The following is a 19,148-nucleotide window of genomic DNA, read 5'->3' on the forward strand; positions in this document are numbered from 1 at the left end:
TCGCATATATGTACAGTATTTAATAATCACTTTCTGAATATAGCAGGTGAACTAAATAGAAACCTAGTCCCAACAGGGAATCATATAGCGCTCTTAGAAAAAAGTGTTCCGAGACTGTTACCTGAAATGCTCCTCCATGATACTGACAAGAGGGAGATTGAGTTAATAATTAAATCACTAAAGACCAAGAACTCTCATGGATATGACGGGGTATCTAGCAGAATACTGAAGTATTGTTCTATGTATGTTCGCCCAGTTCTCAGCCATATCTGTAACTTTTCCTTTAGGAGTGGTCGGTTTCCTGACCGATTAAAGTACTCGGTAGTGAAGCCACTTTATAAAAAGGGAGACATTGATAATGTCGACAATTTTAGACCTATTTCTATGCCATCGGTGTTTGCTAAAGTTATCGAGAAGGTTGTATATACAAGGTTACTGGAGCATTTAAATTCACATAATTTGCTGTCAAATGTTCAGTTTGGTTTTAGAAATCGTTTAACAACTGAAAATGCTATATTCTCTTTTCTCTGTGAGGTTTTGGACGGATTAAATAAAAGGTTGCAAACGCTAGGTGTTTTCTTTGATTTAACGAAGGCTTTTGACTGTGTTGACCACAAAATATTACTGCAGAAGTTGGACCATTATGGAGTAAGGGGAGTAGCTTACAATTGGTTCGCCTCTTACTTTAAGAACAGAAAGCAGAGGGTAATTCTCCGCAATATTGAGAGTGGTAGTGATGTTCAGTCTCAATGGGGCACTGTTAAGTGGGGCGTTCCCCAAGGGTCGGTGCTGGGGCCACTGCTGTTTCTTATTTATATAAATGATATGCCTTCTAGTATTACAGGTGATTCAAAAATATTTCTGTTTGCTGATGACACCAGCTTGATAGTGAAGGATCTTGTGTGTAATATTGATACAGTAACAAATAATGTAGTTCATGAAATAAGTTCGTGGCTTGTGGAAAATAATTTGATGCTAAATCACAGTAAGACTCAGTTTTTACAATTTCTAACACACAATTCAACAAGAACCGATATTTTGATCAGACAGAATGGGCATATTATAAGCGAGACGGAAAAGTTCAAATTCCTAGGCGTTCGGATAGATAGTAAGCTGTTGTGGAAAGCCCATGTCCAGGATCTTGTTCAGAAGCTAAATGCTGCTTTATTTACCATTAGAACAGTATCTGAAATAAGTGACACTTCAACACGAAAAGTAGTCTACTTCGCATATTTTCATACGCTTATGTCATATGGTATTATTTTTTGGGGTAATTCTTCTGATTCAAAAAGGGTATTTTTGGCTCAAAAACGGGCTGTTCAAGCTATATGTGGTGTAAGTTCGAGAACCTCTTGTCGACCCCTATTCAAAAATCTGGGAATTCTGACATTGCCCTCACAGTATATATTTTCTTTAATGTCATTTGTTGTTAGCAATATTAGCCTATTCCCAAGAGTTAGCAGCTTTCACTCAGTAATACTAGGCAGAAATCAAATCTGCATGTAGAATGCACTTCCTTGACTCTTGTGCAGAAAGGAGTGCAGTATTCTGCTGCATCCATTTTCAATAAGCTACCACAAGAACTCAAAAATCTTAGCAGTAGCCCAAACTCTTTTAAGTCTAAACTGAAGAGTTTCCTCATGGCTCACTCCTTCTATTCTGTTGAGGAGCTCCTGGAAGAGCTAAAAAATTAAGCAAATTCCAGTGTTACATTGTTGATTGTCTTCATTTAAACTTACGACTTGTCACCTGAATATGTTTTTTTTTATATTTCATTTTATCTGTTTCTAATATCGTGTTATAATTTCATGTATTGACTCGTTCCATGATCATGGAGACTTCTCCTTAATTTGGTCCCACAGAACAATAAATAAATAAATAAAAATAAAATAAAAAAGGAAGCATTTTGTTTTGTTGACAATATGAAGTTCATATTTTTCACAAATTCAGACACAATTTAATTTGATGAAAACCAAGTAAACTGTGTGGGGAATAAATGTTACCAAATGTACAAGTGAAAATCTGATATAAAAGACTACATGAAGGACAAGATGCTGCACGTGTGTTGTCAATGACCAGGCACTGCATGTCATCCAAGAGCATAATGTGGTATGATATCCTTCAAGCTTTCTTCATGGATTTGGGTATGCTCCCTAGTTGTCATTCTATCTTTGCACTATATCTCAACAACTTCTCCAACTGTCTTCATAAAGTGTTGAGTGCAAGAGTTTGTTGCTTGCTGTTTGGACTCCAACCAAACTCCAAATAGTACACACTGCATGCCACCCTCACAATTGTTTCCTGACACTGCTAAACAAGAAAACAGTCATCAGAAATTCAAAACCAAAAACAGGCTACAACAACATGTAAAATATGTTCAAAGAATTCTCCCAAACTTCCCAGCAATGGTGCTAGGATATGGAAGGTATGTGATTCTTGCTGTTTAAAACCAACTGCCAATGGCTACTTTGTCTCTTTGTTGATAATATTTTCTGTCTGAGAGAAATTGAGTTGACAAGAGGACATGCCAAAAGAGCTCTGTGAAGTATGTACCAAACTTAGCACCAACCAATCCCAATGATTGTTTTAGTGGAAATGGGTGAAGAGAGGAATCACATCAAAATTACAACTCTACTCAAACCCCACTGAAATTTATTGGCAAAAAGCTCAACACAGACTTTACTCAGCTTTTTGGGCAGATCCTCTCGTCAAATTACTTTCCCTTTTCGGGGAAATATTACAAACAAAACAGATAGGGTGCCCAGGGGCAGCCCCTAACCACACACATAGGGAACTGACACGAATGAAGATGAAAGAATTATGTGCCTTTCATTTGCTGGTGCCTTCTGAAAAGATTAACTTCTTGTAACAGTCCACAAATTCTTTAAATGACACCTTTTGCTCATAGCTATGTTTCTTCATTCATCTCATTTTACTGTACTATTACAATTTTAGCTCTGGTGCCATTTTCAAGCACCTACAAAAATATAATACAATGCACTAAACAATATGATGTCATATTATGGTGCAGAAAAAGATTAAAAATAATATTCTTTTAGAGCTGTTTCACTTCTGAGCTAACAGAGTCAATGATTGTAATTAATGACAAGAGTAAATGGGTGTTTTTCATAAGCAGGTTGAAGTCATTCCATGCACGGCAGAGTTAACAATGTCACACGTAGCGTACATTATCGATCATGATACTTCATTTTATATAGCGTAAACTTGAGTGGATCATGTGCAACACAATGGTGTTCATTTGGTTAAAAGTGCATACTTATAGTACATATACCTACCTATCAAAGGAGGTGGGGGTGAAAAGGAAGCAGACATGTGTCTGTGTATGTGCGGTTGGATATGAGTGTGTGTGCGTGTGTATACCCGTCCTTTTTTCCCCCTAAGGTAAGTCTTTCCGCTCCCGGGATTGGAATGACTCCTTACCCTCTCCCTTAAAACCCACATCATTTCGTCTTTCCCTCTTTCCTGATGAAGCAACCGTTGGTTGCAAAAGCTTGAATTTTGTGTGTATGTTTGTGTTTGTCTGTGTGCCTTTACAAATGTCTGCTTGTGTCTGTGTATGTGTGGATGGATATGTGTGTGTGTGCGTGTGTATACCCGTCCTTTTTTCCCCCTAAGGTAAGTCTTTCCGCTCCCGGGATTGGAATGACTCCTTACCCTCTCCCTTAAAACCCACATCATTTCGTCTTTCCCTCTTTCCTGATGAAGCAACCGTTGGTTGCAAAAGCTTGAATTTTGTGTGTATGTTTGTGTTTGTCTGTGTGCCTTTACAAATGTCTGCTTGTGTCTGTATATGTGTGGATGGATGTGTGTGTGTGTGTGTGCGAGTGTATACCCGTCCTTTTTTCCCCCTAAGGTAAGTCTTTCCGCTCCCGGAACTGGAATGACTCCTTACCCTCTCCCTTAAAACCCACATCCTTTCGTCTTTCCCTCTCCTTCCCTCTTTCCTGATGAGGCAACAGTTTGTTGCGAAAGCTTGAATTTTGTGTGTATGTTTGTGTTCGTTTGTGTGTCTGTCGACCTGCCAGCACTTTCATTTGGTAAGTCACATCATCTTTGTTGCCGTGCCCTTTCAAAGGATCCATCCCGGCATTTGCCTGAAACGATTTAGGGAAATCACGGAAAACCTAAATCAGGATGGCCGGAGACGGGATTGAACCGTCATCCTCCCGAATGCGAGTCCAGTGTGGGTTTTAAGGGAGAGGGTAAGGAGTCATTCCAATCCCGGGAGCGGAAAGACTTACCTTAGGGGGAAAAAAGGACGGGTATACACTCGCACACACACATATCCATCCACACATATACAGACACAAGCAGACATATTAAAAGGCAAAGAGTTTGGGCTTTTTTAACCAGCTACAATGGGGCGGCCAGGATGATTGGGTTTGTGAATTTTAGGAAGAAGGTAGAAGGTAGAAGGTGGGGGTGCGGGGTGTCGGTGGGGTCAGGAGATTGATGGAGTCAGGTGAAAGGTTTTGTAGGGGGCCTAAGGTTCTGAGGATTCCTTGAAGCTCCACCTGGAGAAGCTCCGCCTGGACATCAGGAATGGGATTACCTTGGCAAACTTTGTATGTGGTGTTTTCTGAAAGCTGACGCAGTCCCTCAGCCACATACTCTCGACGATCAAGTACCACGGTCATAGAACTCTTGTCCGCCAGTAGGATGACGATGGACCAGTCAGCCTTCAGATCATGGATAGCCTGGGCTTCAGCAGTGGTGATGTTGGGAGTAGGATTAAGGTTTTTTAAGAAGGATTGAGAGGCAAGGGTGGAAGTCAGAAATTCCTGGAAGGTTTGGAGAGGGTGATTTTGAGGAAGGGGAGGTGGGTCCTGCTGTGACAGAGGACGGAACTGTTCCAGGCAGGGTTCAATTTGGATAGTGTCTTGGGGAGTTAGATCATTAGGAGTAGGATTAGGATCATTTTTCTTCGTGGCAAAGTGATACTTCCAGCAGAGAGTACGAGTGTAGGACAGTAAATATTTGACGAGGGCTGTTTGGTTGAATCTGGGAGTGGGGCTGAAGGTGAGGCCTTTGGATAGGACAGAGGTTTCGGATTGGGAGAGAGGTTTGGAGGAAAGGTTAACTACTGAATTAGGGTGAAGTGGTTCCAGATTATGTTGACTGGAATTTTGAGGTTTTGGAGGGAGTGGAGCTGGAAGTGGGAGATTGAGTAGATGGGAGAGACTGGGTTTGTGTGCAATGAGAGGAGGTTGAGGTTTGCTGGAAAGGTTGTGAAGGGTGAGTGAGTTGCCTTTCCGGAGGTGGGAAACCAGGAGATTGGATACTCTTTTTAAGGTGAAGGGTGGCATGCTGTTCTAATTTGCGGTTGGCCTGTAGGAGGATGCTCTGAACAGCCGGTGTGGATGTGGGAGAGGAAAGATTGAGGACTTTTATACTTGCCTCTCTCTTTGCCTTTTAATATGTCTGCTTGTGTCTGTATATGTGTGGATGGATATGTGTGTGTGTGCGCGAGTGTATACCCGTCCTTTTTTCCCCCTAAGGTAAGTCTTTCCACTCCCGGGATTGGAATGACTTCTTACCCGGAGCTGTGCTTGGCAACTGACAACAAGGGAAGTTGTCAAAAATACTGTGCAATAATAAAATGACAGTTCTTTGTTATGACACAGAAATGTTAATTGTTGAATCTGTTGCCAGTTAAAATTACTTGTTACAACCCACTCACTTGTTACTGCAAGCTATAAGTTGTATTTTAATCATTTATCAGTCCATACAAGTTACTCTGCGACAAACAAGTTCTAAGTAGAAACTTCTTAGTAGACAGCATACACATCAAAGGTTTACTTTTGTGTTTCACCATTTGTGAACAACAACAAATTTATTTAATATATTTTTCTTTGGCAATCCCGCCAATATAAAATCAACCAGGGTAAGTAAGGTGTGCTTTCTTCGATCTGATCTGATTCTCAGAAGAAACCAGCCTTGTCTTTAATCAGGAGACCAACTTTGCAGTTATGTAAAATAGTATGTATACATTGCATGAAACAGATCAAGGCAGCTGGAAATTGTTTTTCAGCTATACTTTATCAAAAGGAGTGCTAAGTACTGTTACTGTTGTTATCCGAATTTATAACTGCCATCAGTTGTCCTGTTCCAATTTCTAAAACTAATGTAAACATAAATCATAAAATCAAGAACAAATAACAGCTTACATGACACTTGAGGACACTGGCATCAAATGATCTCTGACAAGTGTCAACAAAACACAAAGCAGATGTCTGTGTAATCAAGTTCACTTCATTTTCTAAACTGGAATCTGTTTCTGTTGCATGCTGCACAACAGGGAGCTGAACAAATCCGCGATAGTCAGGTCCTTTGTCCCGAACACGCACTGAATAAACCTGGAAAAACAGAACAAACTGCCTTTAGATTATTCTTGATGATAGGTGTGACATTTTCACAGGAGAAAGGGCTCAATAAGATGGTTTGAAATGCTTACTACCCAATGAATACTTTTCCTCATTTTTCTCCTATTACTCATCCCCAAGTTACTATGTTATGTCTCTCCTTTTCCTTTTCCTCAACACTGCATTCTCCCCATTACATTTCTATGCTCAACTTCACCCCTGAACATCAACTTCCTGAATGGCAAGATATAATTTCCAATTCATAATCTTAGCTTCAAAAAGAACAGTGACACCACCCCGTTAGAATGCCATCCTGTTTCCATCTGGTTCAAAGATCCAAAATATGGTTAAATGTGTACCAAATGAGTAGTCATCATATTCTCCCCTTCATTCAAAGGGTAAACATATAAAGTGTAGTGATAACAAGTTGGAATTAAATTCATGTCCTGTAAATTACACAGTATCACACAACTACTTACCACGAGAGCAAAACAGGCAACCTATTCTATATGGGATGGAACCTTTGTATATATGGGTGCAAAGTTCTCCGCTAAATAACATGTACTTTGTCTCTTTGCAAATAGAAATCTCCATTCTATGTATTTTGTTTCATATACATGCACACATTTGCATAGTAACAATAGCAGAGCAACCTTTCTGAGAACTATATGAATGAAGAAATATTACCCCTGTGGGAGTGTAGTCAGAATCCAGCAGCAAGATTAACTCTCTATCAACTTCAACATGGCATTTCTCTTTTTATATTAAAATTGAAATAATAGTTGTGAATTGCTGATGGTAATTTCTTGAATCTGTTTACCTCTCCCCCACCCCCAACCCCCCTCCTCTTCAGCTTAACCTCATTCTGGGAAAAGAAATTAATTTCATCATTCAAGATTTTACTAAACTGAAATGTAAGTGTTACAAAAGCACGAGTATTATTTATTATACAGTTGCGTTGGTTGAATTATTTTTCTGTGCTGAATCATGACACCACAACATATTTATTAAAATTAAGTTGGAACAAAAAGATTAAGTGTCTTACTAACACACCAAGAAAGAGGTAAACTCAAGGGAACAGATAATTGATCTCTGCAAATCTGATCTATGTTAATCTGGAGACACTTAGTATAACCCGAATTTTATTACAGTACATGAGTTCGGGATAAGAGGTTGTTACTGATTCAAAAAAAAGACATTACAGTAAATGAAAGAAAGAGATACATGATCAATTATGTAGTGGACCACAGGAAAGCACATACTAAAGTACATTACCAGTACCAATCAAACAATCAAAGTATTCTCCTGAAACTAATCAGATAAATGTGACTGAGTTTTGTGACATGTAGAATTAAAATTATTTGCCTTTAATGTGATATGTAAAACACATTAGTTACACCGTAACATATCTCCAAGGATATTCTCTATACGCACCCACCCAACAAAATTTCTCGTCACATCTGACAACTGTTCAGTATGGCAGTGATGTGTTGCAACAAAAGAGACGAATGTTCCTGTGAGGAGTAACAATTTAAAAGTCAGTAAGATCGAATGAGCTTTTTGTCCTCTACAACTTCTACCATTCAATGACCACTTTCTAATGATGAGATTAGGTCAAATTCTGGAGCATCAGATGTAAAGTTAGATTTTGTTGCAGATTATCTACGTAGCCTACAGTATCACACTGTTTACCCCACAGCTTTGCACCTCCTGTGTTTTATTTAGAGGTATAGCACACTGTTAAGGATACTTTGATCGGCCACTTCACTGAGCAAATCTGAACAGTTGTGCAGATTGCATTGGGGCATACCAGCAAACAAGGTTCTTTCATTTTGTAATGTCTGGTTGGCAGAAATGACTACCAAGAAGTGTAATACTTCATTAAGTAGAGATTAGAGGAACTGCATAGCCTGAATCTGGTAGTTCCTCAAGCTTCCTGACAGTCCTATATTTTTAATCCCCACAGTATACACTATGTTATAAGTATGAAGATGACGTGATATGATTATTTTATCAGTTCATGTATGATGGCAGCATACTTCTTACTGGAAAGTTAACAATAAAAACATGTTCAAGCTCGACAAAATGATTCCTCCCCAAACCTTTATAATACCAACTTATGAGGAAACTTGGACCCATGCCAACAGCTAAGGATGGAATCTCTGAGTAAACATAACAATGTGTTGTGTGTCTCCCTGTAAAGATTTATTATCTAATAAACACACAAAATAAACCTACGGTTTAATCTGTTTAGATGTGGAAGTGACATAGGATTGTGTATTCCTTCCAGGAGGAATGGAAGAAGGTGCACCATGCAGCAGTACTCTCCTCAATAGTGCAGAGTTTATTAGAAGGAATAGTAGCCCACCAGATGTTCCATCTCCAAAAAAGAAGTAGTCTCATTTGCACCTGCAAATCCATACCTAGGATCATCAAGATGAATGTAAGGCCATCAATTGTCTCTTTAGCCAGAATGTTGGCCAGTTTATTCCTTGGGATAACCATAAAACTTTGGAGTCAAAGAAAGAGAACTGAGCAGGCAGCAGCAGACATGGGTTTGAATCCCGGGCATGGTACAGACTTCCATTTGGTACATGAATCCCAGCCTTGACACACATTTTCATTCATTGCTTTAGTCTAAGTATGGCTAAGGTAAGAACAGTAGTTAAGAATAGCAGATTTCAGAGAATAACAAGAGTAGCATCAATAAATGGATTGGAGATTACTCACTTAATTACTAAAAATTAAAATGTGGTCAAGGGAGGACTGTTTCAAAAAATGTAGTGCTCTATTAACAAGTCTCAGCTACCCATAAAAATACTATATGATCCTGGCAACCAATGCTCCCGACTGACATAAGATGTAAAACCATGCATTGTCATAACCATGGCCTTAGAATAAAGATGGTAGCATCCCAATACTACCAAAGAACTGAGAGGAAATGATGTCAGAAGGTCATGAGGATAACTGAAACCTTAGGTCCTTGAAATAGATCAGTCCTACTTCATGCTCTGGTTACTAACTAACCGGAGCAGGATGGGGGGGGGGGGGGGGAGAGAGGAGGGGGAGGGTTGCAGGAAAAAACAGTGAGCACATTGTAACAAGGTTCAAGGTTAGGCGGAGGTACTAGAAGAGTGCATCAAGGCACACTCCAACTGATAATTCCACCTGATGGTGGGTGTCAGTGGGTTGATGCCCCTTGTACACAAAAATAATGTGACATGTTGGTCATTAGGAAGTTGTAGGATGATGATCACATAAGTGAGCAAGAGCTGATATCATCAGAACTGAAGAAGGAAGATCCATGCTTCAGCAACAAGTCTGTCTACAAGGCTAGTCCTGAAGGTTCCAGTCACCAGCCTTACTCCACACTGATAGATCGGAAACAACAATTTCAATGCTGAAGGTGCCACTGAACCATAAGGAATGGGCAAGGAAGCAGAGAGTGTTAAACACTTGCATGCAGCTACAAAAGAGTTAGCAAGTTGATATCCAACAGTTGCAGTAGTCTGGGTGCAGCTGCATCACACACCTACTGCAACCAACCATGTAAAAAATTTTGTAAAATCTCTGCAGCAAGATGTCAGTGTTGTCACAGCTCTACACACGGCTATTGTTCAGGGTGGATATGCAGACAAGGAAAACAAAATTCCCAAATTTCCCAGTTAAAAACACACTTTTTCCTGGACGAATACAAACTTTTTCCATGTTAAGTGACAGTATACTTAACCTCGGAACTGTAAAATGTATCAATCCTTTGAATGGAGAAGGTTTAATATACTTGCGTAGAACTTCCTAAAAAAAAAAAAAGTTTTGGAAAGATCTTTGATGTACAGCAACATGTACATTGCATGTTTCCGTATTATGGTATGCTGCATAATTTCTTATTACAAAAGTATATATTCTAATTCCACCAAACACAGCATGATAATTTTTGATGCATTGAAATCAAGACTGCGATTCGCTTCTGTAAGCCAATCATGGCTCACATCACATGATCTCACCAGGTAATGACAGTAGATATTCACAGCATAGGGCACGTGATGTACTCAGCCAATAGCAACATTACTATTAAGTAGCATGAATACACAAATACGAAAAGTTAATGGTTTAAATTAATATACGAGTACGTAGTGAAGCTACAAGTAAGACATAAATGTCTGGTCTTCTGAGCTCGAAATTCTTCTAAGAGGCCCTCAACGAGTTAAGCTTTAAATGAGAGAAATCCAAAGCACGTTCTCACACTAATGTAATTCATCTTATGTAAAATATCATGGTCGGTTCTTTATTACGGCATAATGCCACATGTGGCAGAAGATGGAAAATTGCACTTGAAATTCAGCAAACAGTTGAAGCTAGCTAATAGTGTGGAATGAAACACTTGGTTTCAAATAAACTGACTGCCTCTACAGAAAAGATTAATAAAAGCCAAACTTCTTTTGCAAATCGACAAAAATAACTTTGTTATTCTGCAAGGCAATTAATGCTTGACTGCCAAAAATGTGGAAATAAAATAAAATCAGGAAAATGAAGCTAATAACATATTTTAGCCTACCGTAATTATGTGAATGTATTTTAATTCACTTGATATCTCCTGGCCACAGAAATCCACTTTGTTTTCATTTGATGTGAGAGCTGTAAACAAGCGGAAACTGCAAAATCACTAAACGTACACACAGGTCACGTGGAGACTACCTTCCTCCCCACTACAACTCAGACTGCTCTGTGTGACAACTCAGACTGCCCTGTGCGCATGCGTGAATCTGGCAGCTTGGGTGTGCCAGAAAAATTTTTCTTGGTAGCACCTGGCCGCTTGTTTTGCTACTGCTGATACAGCTAACTGCCATACTTCAAGTAGCCAGAAGTGGGAAAATGTACTGCTCACAAGTGACTAAACTGCGCATGCGCATGAGCCCACTGGCAACTGCTCAGACGAACCTAATGTAAACAGTTGCAATGTCATGCTCATCAGAAGCAGTTTGTTGTTATGAAATATTGCATAGTCTTCATCTTTGACACATTCAGCTTTTAGAAGATGCTTGTGTGTGCTCCTATCCCCTCTAATAAACTCTGCACTATCAAGGAGAATACAGTTTCACTGTCAGTTGTCATGGAGCTTCTTACTGTGCCTCGACTATAGTCTTTCGCTGACAAATATGGGGCAGCCATGTTAGCTTTATATCAAAGAGGAGTCCCAAAAACTGGGACTGTGCAACAGCATCCAAGCGCTGGATACCCAAGTACAATTCTAGGTCCGGATGGATCAAGGTACGGAGGGCTTTTGGATGCACCTTGCAACTGCTGTTCACCCAATGCTACCGACTGTGAGGTATACTAAATGCAAAAATCATTTATATACAGCACCGGGGCGAGGAGTAGTCTGACGGGGAAGCATTAACAGCAATGAAAAAGAGAGCAACATTCATATAAAGCCCAGGGGCATACTGTTCTCATCGACCCATGGGGAGCAGAGGGATGTACTGCTCTCACTCAAAACAACCGATGGGATAAGAACTGACAAATGAAAATAAATAGGGAGCCTCAAATCTCCAGCCATGGAGTGTAAATAAAATGTGATGGTGTTAAGTGGTGTTGAATGCCTTACGTAGAATCCTTTTCTTTAAAAAAAAATGTTGGTGTTTATAGAAAGTCTGTTGGATTGCTGTTTTTAACTTAAACATATGATCAGTTTGGGATTGTCCCTCCCAGAAACCGCAACCATAAGAGGGAAAAAAAAGTCCCTTCATTCGAGAACACAAAATAATTATCAGGAAATCATCCTTGCAATGAGTTTGCAAGGCACATTGGTGAGGCTAAATGGTCAGTAGCTGTCAATTAATGTTGTGTTTCCAACTGGCTTAAAGCTTGTGAAGTGTTACTCTCTTGCCATTGCAAAGGAAAAACACCTTCTAGTCAAATACGGTGGAACACGAAATCAGGGCCTGGGGCCATACTCTGTGACAAATCAAGAGCTTGAAACAGTTCCCAGTCAATTAAAGATTCATTATATATTCAGCGTAACAGGGGGCGAAGAATAGGATGACATCTTCAACTTGCCTTTTATGCATTTAAAAGGTAGTCGGACAAGAAAAGGATGCCAATGCTGTGGCAAAATGGGTCACAAGGTGTTCAACAAGAACCAACACATTGGTAGATATACTGCCATGAAGGAGGAGAGCCAGGACAGTTGTTGGTCTTTGGTGGTGCAGTAGACTACGAAGCTTGGCCCTCACCTTGGATGAAGGGGCATATGTTCCCGAGAAGAAGACTTGGTGCTCCCAGCCTCCCTTTTTACTGTGTTTAATCAGACAGTGAGCCTTAGCACAGGGCCACTTTGAGACAATGATCAGTGGAGGATGCCATTTGAGGCTTTACGGGGACTTTTGCTAATCCTGAATAGCTGTTCCAATTTTTTTCAGTCTACTATCGCACTGGCTGTTGGCACAGTGCACCTATAGAAAGGGAATAGCGTTCCATTGCCAGGAACGATCACGTAGGATAAATCTAAATCTACATCAACCGCGTCGATGCAATCTGACAGAGTGGGGACAAAAGAGACAACAGAGGTATACAACTGCCATTTGGCTCTTGCGAGAACCCACCGTGGTAACTGGTTTGTCAGGCTGTGATAAGGAAGTGACAGGATCACTGGAAAGTGATAACTGTCAAGAAGATCACCACATAGTGACCACTGTAGTGACACTACAAGATGGAGAAGTGATTGTAAGGTTGATAGCTGAAAAGATGCCTTGGATGGTACTGCAGAGGGCAGGAGAGACAGATCAAAATCAGAAAGGAACTAGACAATCAGAAGGCCCCTATCAGGCAACGTGATACTTCCCATATTGGTTTGTTTTTGTTTTAGAGTGCAAAAACGACTAGGGTCATACACGGTACTGTCAAAACTGTAAAACACAAAGACAAAGAGAGGAATTAAAAATGACTACATGTAAATCCCAATCGATGAAAGAGAAGACAGCTAAAAACAGGGATGTGGAGAAAGGTCTATAAAATATCTCATAGAGAAACGGAATCCCGAACTAAAAATTAAATGGCCTTCACCACACTGCTATGACAGACAAAAAGTAAAACGCGGTAGACAGCCCACACATCATTCATTAAAATGGCCAATAATTCAGATGGCAAACACAAATGGGAACATAAGCGGTTAAAAAAAGGGCATTCTGTCAGGAAATGGTGGACAGTTAAAAGTTGGACACAATGTGCACAAACTGGTGGGGGAGCACCACTCAACAGATAATGATGGCTAAAAAGACAGTGCCCAATATGCAACCTAGTTAAAATGATCTCCTCACTGCCAGGGGGCCAAGAGGAGGTCGTCCAAGCCACTGAAAGAGGCTTTAATAACATGGAGCTTGTTCCCATGAAGAGAGGACCAGCAGTGATGCCAAAAAGACACCACCTGCTGACAGACAGTAACACAAAGATCGTCAGAGGGAATGTAAGAAGAAGCAGGCTGACATACAGGGACTGTAGCCTTGGCAGCAGCGTCAGCAGCCTCGCTTCCTGTCAGACCGACATGACCAGGGACCCACATAAACATCACAGTGGCTACATCAAGAGTGAGCAAGTGACAGCTTTCCTGGACCCATTGCACTAAGGGTGTGTAGCACACAGAGGTTTTGAAGGGCACTGAGAGAATCTGAGCAGATGACACATTTGAAAAGCCTTTGTCGCCGGATGTACTGCATGGCCTGATACAGGGCAAACAGCTCTGTTGTAAATACTGAGCAGTGTTCCGGAAGCCGATACTGAAAAACGGGCACCAGTGTCAAAGGTACACCTGACACCATGATCCGTCCGAGAGCCATTAGAGTACACAAAGGTACCACGCAAAGTTCTATGCGAAGGTCATGAAACTGAAGGCGATAGGGTGAGGTTGGAGTAGTGGCCTTAGGAAGCAAATGAGGGGCCAAGGTGAACATGGGCCCACCACACAAAGCGAAGGTAGTGAAGGGTTCACACCCACCAGGAAGTTGCAGGGAGGGTAAGTTAAGCTGCCAGACCAAGAGCCAAAGCGAACTCCAGGAGGTAACAGAGAACAGGGACACATCCCATACTGGCAATCCAAGGAGTCATCAAAGAAGGAGGCATAGGATGGGTGGCCACGCTTGGCAGACAAATGGCATGCATACCTGGTGAGGAGAAAATCACAGCAGTATGACAGCGGTAGTTTGGCATACAGACTCTCAATTGGCCTAGTGTAAAAGACACTGGTGACCAAACGGATGCCATGGTGGTGGATAGTATTGAGACAGCATAAGAGGGACAGACGTGCAGATGCATAAACAAAGCACCCATAGTCTAGTTTCGAATGGACAAGGGACCGGTACAAACAGAGGAGGGTGATTTGATCTGCATCTCAGGAAGTACCATTGAGGACACGTAGAACACTGAGGGACCGCATATAGTGGTCTGCCAGGTAAGACACATTGGAGGACCAAGGAAGTTTCCTATCAAGCATGAGCCCCAGGAAGTTCATAGTTTCAATGAACAGAAGAGCAATAGGCTCAAGATATAAAGACGGCAGAAGAAACCAACTGCGCAGCTAGAAATTCATACAAACGTTTTTGTCAGTGGAAACCAAAAGCCATTGCCGATGCTCCATGAATAACGATGATCAAGACACCGCTGAAGATGCCGCTCAATGAGAGAAGTCCGTAGAGAACTGCAATAGATGGCAAAATCATCAACGAAAAGGGATGCCCGCAGGATACAGGCCATTACAGGGTTAATGGTGATAGCAAAGAGGACAATGCTCGGGAGACAATGGTTCTAATGGCTCTACGTACTGTGGGACTTAACATCTGAGGTCATCAGTCCCCTACACTTAGAACTACATAAACTTAATTAACCAAAGGACATCACACACATCTATGCCTAAGCAGCAGCGTGGTTCCGGACTGCAGCGCCTAGAACCGCTCAGGAGAGACCCCTGAGGCACACCGTTTTTCTGGATAAAGGTGTCCAACAAGGCAAAATCCACACATACCTTGAAAACTCAGTCTTTTAAAAATTCCTGAAGGAAACAGAGAAGGCGTCCACAGAATCCCCCCATGTAGAGCATACGGAGGATACCAGTCCTCCAGCAAGTGCTGTAGGCTTTCTACATATCAAAAAACACTACCACAGTCTGGTATTTCTGCAGAAAACCAGTCATGATATGGATGGACAAAGTGACGAGACAGTCAACTGCAGAACGCCGCGCTCGAAATACAACTTTGCAGTGGTTGGCAAAGTGCAAGACTTGAGCCACCATATCAGCTGGGCATGAATAATACATTCCATCATCTTGCAAACACAGCTGATGAGAGAAATGGGGTGGTAGCTAGAAGGAAGCTATTTGTCTTTACTGGGCTTAGGTACGGGTATGACAGAGGCTTCACACCAGCGTTTCGGAAACATGCACTCTGCCCAGATGAGTTGTACGTATTAAGCAAGAGAAAGGTGATGCAACATCTGAATGTGAACAGTACCTGGCCCTGGGGCAGAGGATTGGGATGAACTGAGAGCACAATCTAGCTCCCTCATAGTAAAGGTGGCATTGTAGCACTCATGATTCTTTCGAGTGGAGAAAGGTATCGCCCGAGCCGCTTCCACTTGTTTCCAATGGAGGAAGGCAGGGTGACAGTGGGAGGAGCTTGAAATCTCCATGATTGCCAACAATGGCGCGCTCCTTCCAACTGGTGGCCCCCTTCAGAAGGGGACACACCTACCTTAGGTGACCGTTCCCACCTCAGGTCACACCTCCCAAACACCTGACAGATGGACCAATCGGCAATATGGGAAGGTAGCAGAGCAGCTTACCCCTCCCTGGCCCTGGCCTGTACCAGGGGGTAAGTGCAAACCCTACATGTCGACCTGGGGCTGGGAATTGCGTGTTTCCCAGTCACCTTTTATGCATCAGACGCATGGGCCGGGCTTCAGGAGCGCACAGGAAGGAAGAAGAAAAAGAGTAACCTCAAATGCCGAAGCTGAGGAATGATAGGAGAAGGGGAATGAAAAAAGAAAGAAGGAACAAAAGACAGTGGAGAGATTGATCTGATTTCAGCTATTGAATATGCAGAACACATTTCCAACAATATAACATGCCTGGTTCCCCATGAAAGGGGAAAAAGAATAGCAAGAAGATAGACATGCAGCATGTAAGGGAAAAGATGCTTCAAAGGGTGGGGACCCATGGTAGCCAAGCACAAACCCACCAAAGAGCGGCAAGGCGCCTGGAGGTTTCCATGTTGGGTAGCACACATTGAAAGTGGAAGAGAGTCATTGAATTAAGGTGGTCTCCTGTAGGTGTGTAAGTGTTTTGCATGGGTTTAAATGAATGTCAAAAATGTGGATCATTGGGGTAATTCACACTGATACTTACTGCTTCCAATGTGGTACAGAGGAGAAGCCACTCACTGAGGACATCTGTATGAATCAATCACATGCTCTCTCGAGACAAGTACGGTTCTGACAGAATAATGGTAATGGTCATCAGTGAGATGTGTTTCTTGGAGAAGCCACTCACTGAGGACATCTGTATGACCCGACTCAGCAGCATTAGTGGCAGAACAACTGAGAGAAAATTTGGAATACATTTCGCATAAATTTTCTCAGCATGTTATAGTCTTAGGTGGAGATTTCAATTTACCAGATATAGACTGGGACACTCAGATGTTTAGGACGGGTGGTAGGGACAGAGCATCGAGTGACATTATACTGAGTGCACTATCCGAAAATTACCTCGAGCAATTAAACAGAGAACCGACTCGTGGAGATAACATCTTTGACCTACTGATAACAAACAGACCCGAACTTTTCGACTCTGTAAGTGCAGAACAGGGAATCAGTGATCATAAGGCCGTTGCAGCATCCCTGAATATGGAAGTTAATAGGAATATAAAAAAAAGGGAGGAAGGTTTATCTGTTTAGCAAGAGTAATAGAAGGCAGATTTCAGACTACCTAACAGATCAAAACGAAAATTTCTGGTCCGACACTGACAATGTTGAGTGTTTATGGAAAAAGTTCAAGGCAATCGTAAAATGCGTTTTAGACAGGTACGTGCCGAGTAAAACTGTGAGGGACGGGAAAAACCCACCGTGGTACAACAACAAAGTTAGGAAACTACTGCGAAAGCAAAGAGAGCTTCACTCCAAGTTTAAACGCAGCCAAAACCTCTCAGACAAACAGAAGCTAAACGATGTCAAAGTTAGCGTAAGGAGGGCTATGCGTGAAGCGTTCAGTGAATTCGAAAGTAAAATACTAGGTACCGACTTGACAGAAAATCCTAGGAAGTTCTGGTCTTACGTTAAATCAGTAAGTGGCTCGAAACATCATGTCCAGACCCTCCGGGATGATGATGGCATTGAAACAGAGGATGACAAGCGTAAAGCTGAAATACTAAACACCTTTTTCCAAAGCTGTTTCACAGAAGAAGACCGCACTGCAGTTCCTTCTCTAAATCCTCGCACCAACGAAAAAATGGCTGACATCGAAATAAGTGTCCAAGGAATAGAAAAGCAACTGGAATCACTCAACAGAGGAAAGTCCACTGGACCTGACAGGATACCAATTCGATTCTACACAGAGTACGCGAAAGAACTTGCCCCCCTTCTAACAGCCGTGTACCGCAAGTCTCTAGAGGAACAGAAGGCTCCAAATGATTGGAAAAGAGCACAGGTAGTCCCAGTCTTCAAGAAGGGGCGTCGAGCAGATGCGCAAAACTATAGACCTATATCTCTGACGTCGATCTGTTGTAGAATTTTAGAACATGTGTTTTGCTCGAGTATCATGTCGTTTTTGGAAACTCAGAATCTACTATGTAGGAATCAACATGGATTCCGGAAACAGCGATCGTGTGAAACCCAACTCGCTTTATTTGTTCATGAGACCCAGAAAATATTAGATACAGGCTCCCAGGTAGATGCTATTTTTCTTGACTTCCGGAAGGCGTTCGATACAGTTCCGCACTGTCGCCTGATAAACAAAGTAAGAGCCTACGGAATATCAGACCAGCTGTGTGGCTGGATTGAAGAGTTTTTAGCAAACAGAACACAGCATGTTGTTATCAACGGAGAGACCTCTACAGACATTAAAGTAACCTCTGGCGTGCCACAGGGGAGTGTTATGGGACCACTGCTTTTCACAATATATATAAATGACCTAGTAGATAGTGTCGGAAGTTCCATGCGGCTTTTCGCAGATGATGCTGTAGTATACAGAGAAGTTGCAGCATTAGAAAATTGTAGCGAAATGCAGGAAGATCTGCAGCGGATAGGCACTTGGTGCAGGGAGTGGCAACTGACCCTTAACATAGACAAATGTAATCTATTGCGAATACATAGAAAGAAGGATCCTTTATTGTATGATTATATGATAGCGGAACAAACACTGGTAGCAGTTACTTCTGTAAAATATCTGGGAGTATGCGTGCGGAACGATTTGAAGTGGAATGATCATATAAAATTAATTGTTGGTAAGGCGGGTACCAGGTTGAGATTCATTGGGAGAGTCCTTAGAAAATGTAGTCCATCAACAAAGGAGGTGGCTTACAAAACACTCGTTCGACCTATACTTGAGTATTGCTCATCAGTGTGGGATCCGTACCAGATCGGGTTGACGGAGGAGATAGAGAAGATCCAAAGAAGAGCGGCGCGTTTCGTCACAGGGTTATTTGGTAACCATGATAGCGTTACGGAGATGTTTAACAAACTCAAGTGGCAGACTCTGCAAGAGAAGCGCTCTGCATCGCGGTGTAG

The 19,148-nt window shown here is 41.8% G+C and overlaps 1 protein-coding gene across 2 annotated transcripts in view; it reads right to left on the bottom strand.

Moving 5' to 3' along the window:
* LOC126174861 (uncharacterized protein C2orf42 homolog) overlaps positions 1-19,148 on the bottom strand; it is a 231,343-nt gene that overhangs the window by 174,651 nt on the left and 37,544 nt on the right. For both annotated transcript variants that reach the window (XM_049921260.1, XM_049921261.1), the window contains one exon: positions 6,189-6,377. In XM_049921260.1, the coding sequence (XP_049777217.1) occupies positions 6,189-6,377 (189 nt within the window). The remainder of the gene's footprint in view (positions 1-6,188; positions 6,378-19,148) is intronic.

Source organism: Schistocerca cancellata, chromosome 3, assembly GCF_023864275.1.
Source record: "Schistocerca cancellata isolate TAMUIC-IGC-003103 chromosome 3, iqSchCanc2.1, whole genome shotgun sequence".
NCBI classification, from domain to species: domain Eukaryota; kingdom Metazoa; phylum Arthropoda; class Insecta; order Orthoptera; family Acrididae; genus Schistocerca; species Schistocerca cancellata.